Raw genomic sequence first — 9977 nt, forward strand, 5'->3', positions numbered from 1 at the left:
TGAGGGCCCGACGTCCACAGGTGTGGGTTGTGTTTACAGCCCAACACCGTGCAGGACGTTTTTCATTTGCCAGAGAACACCAAGATTGGAAAATTCGCCACTGGCGCCCTGTGCTCTTCACAGATGAAAGCAGGTTCACACTGAGCACATGTGCCATTAGGTACCGAGATGAGATCCTCAGACATCTTGTGAGACCATATGCTGGTGCGGTTGGCCCTGGGTTCCTCCTAATGCAAGACAATGCTAGACCTCATGTGGCTGGAGTGTGTCATCAGTTCCTGCAAGAGGAAGGCATTGATGCTATGGACTGGCCCGCCCGTTCCCCAGACCTGAATCCAATTGAGCACATCTGGGACATGTCTCGCTCCATCCACCAACGCCACGTTGCACCACAGACTGTCCAGGAGTTGGCGGATGCTTTAGCCCACGTCTGGGAGGAGATCCCTCAGGAGACCATCCACCACCTCATCAGGAGCATGCCCAGGCATTGTAGGGAGGTCATAAAGGCACGTGGAGGCCACACACACTACTGAGCCTCATTTTGACTTGTTTTAAGGACGTTACATCAAAGTTGGATCAGCCTGTAGTGTGGTTTTCCACTTTAATTTTGAGTGTGACTCCAAATCCAGACCTCCATGGGTTGATAAATTTGATTTCCATTGATAATTTGTGTGTGATTTTTTTGTCAGCACATTCAACTATGTAAAGAAAAAAGTATTTAATAAGAATATTTCATTCATTCAGATCTAGGATGTGTTATTTTAGTGTTCCCTTTATTTTTTTGAGCAGCGTATATAATTCAGTACAGCTAGGAACCTGCTGGATCAAAGACAATTAGACATGCCAATATACATTTGAGAAGTGTCAACTATTTAACTTTTGGGATGTTTTTGACACCTCGGGACACAGATAGCGTAATCTGAACAAATAATGGTCATTATTATCAAACTTGCCAACATAATGACTAATTAATGTGTTATCACAATTCCAACAAATGGATAGTTGTGCCAATTATGATTAACATTTTTCTAAATGCCTGCAATACACACTGAGTGTACAAAACATTACGATCACCTGCTCTTTCCATGATATAGACTGACCAGAGGAATCCAGGTAAAATATATGCTTCCTTACTAATATTACCTGTTAAACCTACTTTAATCAGCATAGATGAAGGGAAGGAGACAGGTTAAAGAAGGATGTTTAAGCCTTGAGACAATTGAGACATGGATTGTGTATGTTCAGAGGGTGAATGGCAAGACAAAAGATTTAAGTGCCTTTGAACAGGGAAGGGTAGTAATTGCCAGGTGCACCGATTTGAGTGTGTCAAGAACTGCAATGCTGTTGGGGTTTTCGCACTCAACAGTTTCTCATGTGTATCAAGAATGGTCCAACACCCAAAAGACATCCAGCCAATTTGACAACTGTGGGAAGCATTGCAGTCAACATGGGCCAGCATCCCTGTGGAACACTTTCAAAACACGTTGTAGAGTCCATGTACCGACAAATTGAGACTGTTCTGAGGGCAATAGGGGGTGGAACTCAATATTAGGAAGGTGTTCCTAATGTTTTGTCCACTCACTGTATAATCCCAGCTACAGTTTTTATAATACTGTACATAACATTGTTTTGCAAATACAGAATGAACATTCTCACGGTGTATATGCTTCGTATTAATTACTTTGACCTCAAAATCTCTACTAAAATGGGAAATGAACAGAGAATCAACATTACCAATCTATCGTGCACTGTTGTTCATCTGTTTATGCTCAGGTCATGTGTCTTCTTATGTGGTTCGTGTCTTATCTGTCTTGCTTAGTGTTTCTGAGCTGATTACTGTACATTACCTGGCCTGTCATAAATTAATCACCACCACAGTCCAGACTCTTCTGCACTTATCTGATTGTATTGCACATTTGTTTAACCCCCCCTCCCATTTGGTTCCATGGGGGCCCACCCACCACTGGATAAACTATATAAAAAGCCAGACTTAACTTCTCATCACTGACGGTTTCATCGGTGAAGTTCCCACGGTAAGCTAAGAAAGAAACTCACTAGTGACAGCTGACAGTTTCCTTGGTCATATTAGGACCAACTTGATTCATTGTGTAATTGGATAAATGGGCCTTCGATGTTAGTAACGATTTTGTTTCAGTAGCTAGCAACTGTTGCTTTCAATTTCTTGGTCTGTATACCTTTAGTCTCTGGCTATTATTTGTATTGGACTCTGACAACAACTGTTGCAATATAGCTATTGGAAAGGATTTGGTGTGAATCTAAGTACATTGCTAAATTAGTTTAGTAAATAATGTATCTACATCAATGTAGTAATGAGAGTCAGTGAATGCACAAATTATTATTTAACAATTATTTCAATATTTAAATACTGTGGCACTTGTTTAGGACAGTAGGACAGTGCAGTGGGTAATGTTAATTTAATGTGGGGAAATGTGAGAGGTGGTAGTTTATTGTTGTTCTGTCTGTTGTGAGCAGGTAATGTTCAAAAACTTGCATCAGTTCCATGCTGGCATAACCCAGTGTAAACATCCTGATTACAGGTCCAAGTATCATTGTTGAATAGTCAAGATGTCTAAGCTGACAATCTTAGCAGGTGACTATGACTCCATCATTTACATCAGGCACTATCACTGCCTTCTATCGTGCAATAAAATGATACGCTTTGACAAATGTTTTTGGGGCTATTTACATAGACATTTGCTTAACCTTTCAAAACTCTTTCTCACTCGCTCTAGGCTTGTGCCTGGTGCTGTGCCAGTTTGGCGCTTCCACCTCAGTTTCCACCGCAGCTGCTGCTTCTCCCAAAATGGTGTGCTACTTCACCAACTGGTCTCAGTACAGACCAGACAAAGGGAAGTACAAGCCTGAGAATGTGGACGCCCACCTGTGCACTCACCTGATCTACGCTTTCTCCATCCTCAACCACCGCAATGAGCTGGTCACCTACGAGTGGAATGATGACGTCCTCTACAAGTCCTTCAACGCCTTGAAGACCAAGTAAATAGCTTGCTTCACAACTTATTAGTGTTGGTGTTGAATGAGGAATTTAGTTTCCCAAGTGTCCAGGGATATTTCTTTGGTTTTATTCATCTCTCCTCTGAACTGGAGCTTGTTTAAGTAGCCACTTGCAGAGTTATCAATCTACTCATATACAAAATTGCTGAATAATCTCAAATCTCTTTGCCATCTCTCTGCAGGAACCCTCATCTTAAGACTCTGCTGGCCGTCGGAGGATGGAACTTTGGTTCTTCCCAGTGAGCACCTCCCTTAGTCATGCTACAGGGCTATGAAAAGCACCATACATTTGGATTACGTAGATTTAGAGTATCTGCAACAGTACCTACTGTATCGTAGTGTTTGTGAGATCATCTCTGCAGCTACATTCAGGTTCTCTGGAACTGTGTTAACTATAGCTTCTAGGGCATGTGAAATAACACAACTACCATGTTTTTCAGTGAAGATGCTGTTCAAAGTGCTTTTGACAGAGGACAACACGTTTGTGTTGTCAAGATAACTTTGATCATGACTATCAGTACTATATGACTACTGGTATCTGTACTAATTTACGTTCAGTACACTTTAGCAACTGTATGGTGTATTATGTTATGGCGTCATGATAGAACCTTGATCATCTCTCAGGTGTTCCATCATGTATATAGAAAACTCTCAGAACTCCCAGAACTAAAATCTTGCATAATTTGGTCATATGCTTGATTTATGTTTACCTAGTTTGTCCATGAGAGACTAGCAAGTAGTATATCTGTGGAAGTAGTAAGGTAGTATTTAGAAACCATAAGGTGTATTGTAATACAGCCTCATGATAAAACCGTCTTCCTCTCCTCAGGTTCTCCATCATGGTGAGTAATGCTGCCAACCGTCAGACATTCATCCAGTCGTCCATCAGCTTCATGAGAACCCATGGTTTTGACGGTCTGGATCTGGACTGGGAGTACCCCGGGGCCCGAGGGAGCCCCCCGGAGGACAAGAAGAGGTTCACTCTGCTCTGCCAGGTGGGTGTGGCTCCTCCACTACAGTTATTACTCAATGATAGTAATGTAGATAGATAAATGGTTTGGATGTACAGTGCCTTGCGAAAGTATTCGGCCCCGTTGAACTTTGCGACCTTTTGCCACATTTCAGGCTTCAAACATAAAGATATAAAACTGTATTTTTTTGTGAAGAATCAACAACAAGTGGGACACAATCATGAAGTGGAACAACATTTATTGGATATTTCAAACTTTTTTAACAAATCAAAAATGGAAAAATTGGGCGTGCAAAATGATTCAGCCCCCTTAAGTTAATACTTTGTAGCGCCACCTTTTGCTGCGATTACAGCTGTAAGTCGCTTGGGGTATGTCTCTATCAGTTTTTCACATCGAGAGACTGACATTTTTTCCCATTCCTCCTTGCAAAACAGCTCGAGCTCAGTGAGGTTGGATGGAGAGCATTTGTGAACAGCAGTTTTCAGTTCTTTCCACAGATTCTCGATTGGATTCAGGTCTGGACTTTGACTTGGCCATTCTAACACCTGGATATGTTTATTTTTGAACCATTCCATTGTAGATTTTGCTTTATGTTTTAGATCATTGTCTTGTTGGAAGACAAATCTCCGTCCCAGTCTCAGGTCTTTTGCAGACTCCATCAGGTTTTCTTCCAGAATGGTCCTGTATTTGGCTCCATCCATCTTCCCATCAATTTTAACCATCTTCCCTGTCCCTGCTGAAGAAAAGCAGGCCCAAACCATGATGCTGCCACCACCATGTTTGACAGTGGGGATGGTGTGTTCAGGGTGATGAGCTGTGTCGCTTTTACGCCAAACATAACGTTTTGCATTGTTGCCAAAAAGTTCAATTTTGGTTTCATCTGACCAGAGCACCTTCTTCCACATGTTTGGTGTGTCTCCCAGGTGGCTTGTGGCAAACTTTAAACGACACTTTTTATGGATATCTTTAAGAAATGGCTTTCTTCTTGCCACTCTTCCATAAAGGCCAGATTTGTGCAATATACGACTGATTGTTGTCCTATGGACAGAGTCTCCCACCTCAGCTGTAGATCTCTGCAGTTCATCCAGAGTGATCATGGGCCTCTTGGCTGCATCTCTGATCAGTCTTCTCCTTGTATGAGCTGAAAGTTTAGAGGGACGGCCGGGTCTTGGTAGATTTGCAGTGGTCTGATACTCCTTCCATTTCAATATTATCGCTTGCACAGTGCTCCTTGGGATGTTTAAAGCTTGGGAAATTTTTTTGTATCCAAATCCGGCTTTAAACTTCTTCACAACAGTATCTCGGACCTGCCTGGTGTGTTCCTTGTTCTTCATGATGCTCTCTGCGCTTTTAACGGACCTCTGAGACTATCACAGTGCAGGTGCATTTATACGGAGACTTGATTACACACAGGTGGATTGTATTTATCATCATTAGTCATTTAGGTCAACATTGGATCATTCAGAGATCCTCACTGAACTTCTGGAGAGAGTTTGCTGCACTGAAAGTAAAGGGGCTGAATAATTTTGCAGGCCCAATTTTTCAGTTTTTGATTTGTTAAAAAAGTTTGAAATATCCAATAAATGTCGTTCCACTTCATGATTGTGTCCCACTTGTTGTTGATTCTTCACAAAAAAAATACAGTTTTATATCTTTATGTTTGAAGCCTGAAATGTGGCAAAAGGTCGCAAAGTTCAAGGGGGCCGAATACTTTCGCAAGGCACTGTATATAGTGCTTTTCCAAGCGTTCAAAGAGCTTTACAAAATAAGATAAACTCTCCTTATTCACTAGCATACTGGGGGCATACTATTCATATATTCATATGTTCCCCATAATACGTCTTCACTGTGCATCCCCAACCCTCTCTGACACATGATGTTTTGTGTGTGTGTGTGTGTGTGTGTGTGTATTTTACAGGAGCTAGTGGCAGCCTACGCAGCTGAGGCCAAGTCCACCGGTAATGCCCAGCTCATGCTGACCGCTGCCGTGTCCGCTGGAAAGGGAACCATCGATGCTGGATATGAGATTGCCGAGATTGCCAAGTGAGTCTGCCGGCCATTTTGAATAACAAATGTTTCCTGAGGTCAATCAGTTGAAATAGCTATGGCGCTTTAGAAACCAGGTTTCCAGGTGCCATTTGTTCTCAGTGGTTATAGTTTGTGCGTGCGTCTCCAGGTCTCTGGACTTCATCAACGTGATGACCTACGACTTCCACGGAACTTGGGAGAGATTCACTGGACACAACAGCCCCCTGTATCGCGGTGCTCATGACGAGGGAGAGCTTATCTACTTCAACACTGTAAGGAAAAACACAGACTGACTGAATATTTATCAGTGTGTATAATGATACTATTGTAAACCCATAGTATGCAAGTAGTGTGTTTAAAATCCTTGTCATTCCATCTTTATAAAGGAAAATAGGTTTTAAACATCATACAGCTTTACTGATGTTATTTACTTATAATGGTGTGGTATAATCATGACATTTGCTACACATTTTCACCATGATAGAAAAAGTATAGTGCCACTTTACTGCTGTGTGCTATTCCACAACAATAAATACTCGAGCACTGCTGAAGTACTTGCTACATTTCTCACTTCTCTCTCCATCCATCCCTCCAACCCTCTTAACCCCCTCTTTCTCTCTCAGGACTACGCCATGAAGTACTGGAGAGACAATGGCACCCCAGTGGAGAAGCTGAACATGGGCTTCGCCACCTATGGTCGTACCTTCCGCCTGACATCATCTGACACCAGCGTTGGAGCACCAGCCAGTGGCCCTGCCTCCGCCGGGCCCTACACCCGTGAAGCTGGCTTCTGGGCCTACTATGAGGTGAGAGCCTGGCTGCTGGGGGCCAAAACATTCAACACCAAAATGTTAAGAAAAATTAGAAATCAATTTTTCATTGTTATTCCAAGAACGCTGTACAACGGAGACCTATGCATGAGTTTTTCACAAAACAAACTCCCTTTTTGTGTGTTTTGTTCAGATCTGCACCTTCATAAATGGCGCAACAGTTGAGATGATTGCAGACCAGATGGTTCCCTATGCCTACAGGGGCAATGAGTGGGTTGGATTTGACTCCAGGCAGAGCTTTGAGACCAAGGTCATTTCCCCAATCAGTTTACATAATATTGTAATTTAGATAAGAAATTTTTGCCCATAGTCATTAAAGTGGTCAACAAAAAGTCTGGTATGATACTTCTGTGACATATCCTCTAAATATATTCACCCTCTCTATCTATGTCTATCTACCGCGGTCTCCTCATTCGATCCGCTGCACAGGTCCGCTACATGAAGGACAACAAGTTTGGCGGTGCCTTCGTGTGGGCCCTGGATCTTGATGACTTCGCCAACCAGTTCTGCGCTGAGGGCAACCACCCTCTGTTGGGACATCTGCGCAAACTTCTTGACATCGGTAAGTCTGAAGTTTTAGTGAAGGAGCAAACCTGATATTCAAAAACTAAAGTGTAATCTGAAATTAATCAACTACTAGACCAGATTATCCCACTGTGTGATGGGCCATTATGATAAATCCAGTCAGATGAAATAATGTCCCGAAATGACATCACTTTCATCACCTTCAGCTCCCTCCTTCATGGTAAAACCCTCTCTCCTTTTATTTTTCCTTCCATCCAGTACTACCCCCTCTGCCCCCTACCACCACCCCCAAACCTGGCTCAGTCACCACCACCCGCCCCACAACCACCGTCACCACCCACGCCCCTGGGACAGGTTTCTGCAACGGAAAGCCTGATGGCATCTACGCCAACCCAGACGACATCACCACCTTCTACATGTGCGCCCATGGCCTCACCCACCTCAAAACCTGCAGCAACGGCTCGGTCTTCGACCCCAGCTCCAAGATCTGCGTGTGGCCTTAAGCGCGTTGTGAGGAAGTAAGGGTGTGAATTAGCATTGCTAATGCCAACTTTGTATTTACCAACTTTAAATTTGACTGCACTGCCCCTTTAATTTACTTTTTGAAAATAAATATTTCCACAATATGAGGTCAAAATAACACTAGGAAATGGTAAAGTGTTATGATAATGCCCTTCAGCGTACACTTGGAATTTTAGCCTGTTCAGATGGGATGAAGTTTTTGGTCCACAATTTGACATCACAATCTGATCTGATTATTCTGACCAATGACCAGTCATCTTTTATTTGCATATGTATCCTCCTCCTTGGGGTAAGTTGGGTAGGCTCTAGATTCTAGACCATAGAGGTTCTACTAAATTTGTATTTTAGTTTCTAACTGTATGGTCTTGATGCTCCTAACCACCAATCAGGGCTGTGTATGTAAATATATTTAAATGTGTATCAACACGCCCACATGACCAGACTGAGTATTTCAAATGGAAAAGGAGGCACAGGGAAACAATATATTTAGTTATTTTATTACTTATATTCATGAAAAACACAGTGATTTATTATACATCCAGTGAGGATTTGAAAATGTAATTAAAAAGACTGCATTAGGGATTTAAAGATGCTATATTAAACTTTTTGGGTGACCCAACAAATTCACATAGAACTGTGAGTTATAGATATGTCATGCTCATCGAAAGCAAGTCTAAGAAGTGGTAGATCTGTTCTATGTGTGGTATTTCTATACTTCTGATGCGCAAGTTTAGTTTTTGAGTCTTTTAATTTCGGTTTTGTACACCAGCTTCATACAGCTGAAAATATATTTCACAATGGTTTAGATGGTACAATGATTCTCTACACTATACTTGCTTGTTTTGTCACATAAACTGAAATTAGGCGAACTATTAGAATTTTAGCAATCAGGAAATGGTGGATCGATTTTTGCATAGTGCATCTTTAAGTGTTACTGTGGTGCTAAAACATGTTGTGTGGGAAGGGAAGAATGCTGAATGTAGACAGTAATTGAGATGCAATTAGTTGAGTCTCGCGCTTAGTTTTGTAGAAGTGAAAACTGTTTTGTTTTGAATGAGTTCAAAAAATAAAAGATTCTGCCTTATCTTGTATTTTCCCTTCGTTCGACATGTTTAATACTTTTAATTCTTACACTAAAACATGTATTACCTTCTTGGTTTTGCATGACAAACGCATTTGTGTTGCGATACTTCTACAAACCCAGTGCCATATACTGTATCTCTATAGTCTTTATTCTACTTGAATATCAGTTTATTTTCCCTTCTAATTAATGACTCCTCATCAAATGGCATTTGAAAATACACTGGTGATACAATATACTATTCAAACGATAATAGCTATTTTGGAGACCCAGCCAAATCGGCCATGTATAAAAAGGGTTGGGTTACATAGTGGACAAAAAGTGTTACAGCCGGTCACGTGGTGAAGGACAAAGCATCAGTGGAAATCAAATGGTTTATGGGAGAACTTGAGCAGATTATGTCAATGGTCTATGTGGGTTGTCTCTGGTGTGGGGTTTAGTCATGAAAATATGTTTATAAATCACAGTACAGGGGCAGGTCCAAGTCAGAAATGAATGTGGCCTATATTGCGACTGACACAAGGCAATGGAAAGGGGAGTGAAAACATAGTAGTAAACACCTCCATGTTGGTGTTGGAATTCATAGCCACTAACTTCAGGATTGGGGAACCTTGCAATGTGAATTACATACAGTAGAATACAAGCGTTGAAATTCCTCATATACAAACATTAATGAAAAACATCCCAGAGAGATGTTTTATTTAAAAGCTTTGCAATCTCAATCAAATGCACATACACACAGCATTTGAACACAAAACACAAAATTAAAAATATATTTAGAAATAAATTGCAGTGTAATATTCCTTAGTTCACCAACATTTTTGGACTGACATACATTGTGACATTTTAGGTTATGTTTCTATGTACAGGACAGTATACAGCAGCCCTTAGCTATGTGAGCAGCAGTCGGGCTGACAGCATAGTCCTGAGGAAGTGACAGGGATTACAAGGATCCTGCCACCCAACACAATGCAGGAAGTGAGAACC

The 9977-nt window shown here is 41.6% G+C and overlaps 1 protein-coding gene across 1 annotated transcript; it reads left to right on the forward strand.

The window, feature by feature from the left end:
• Positions 1-1957: 1957 nt before the first annotated feature.
• On the forward strand, positions 1958-8993 carry LOC110494062 (acidic mammalian chitinase). The gene is made up of 11 exons (XM_021568755.2): positions 1958-2033; positions 2559-2611; positions 2754-3015; positions 3216-3272; positions 3863-4028; positions 5923-6047; positions 6181-6304; positions 6656-6838; positions 6996-7112; positions 7292-7424; positions 7646-8993. Exons 2-11 carry the CDS (start codon positions 2587-2589, stop codon positions 7888-7890), a joined length of 1437 nt encoding a protein of 478 aa, XP_021424430.1. The 5' UTR covers positions 1958-2033; positions 2559-2586; the 3' UTR covers positions 7891-8993.
• Positions 8994-9977: the final 984 nt, after the last annotated feature.

This window comes from Oncorhynchus mykiss, chromosome 17 (genome assembly GCF_013265735.2).
Source record: "Oncorhynchus mykiss isolate Arlee chromosome 17, USDA_OmykA_1.1, whole genome shotgun sequence".
NCBI classification, from domain to species: domain Eukaryota; kingdom Metazoa; phylum Chordata; class Actinopteri; order Salmoniformes; family Salmonidae; genus Oncorhynchus; species Oncorhynchus mykiss.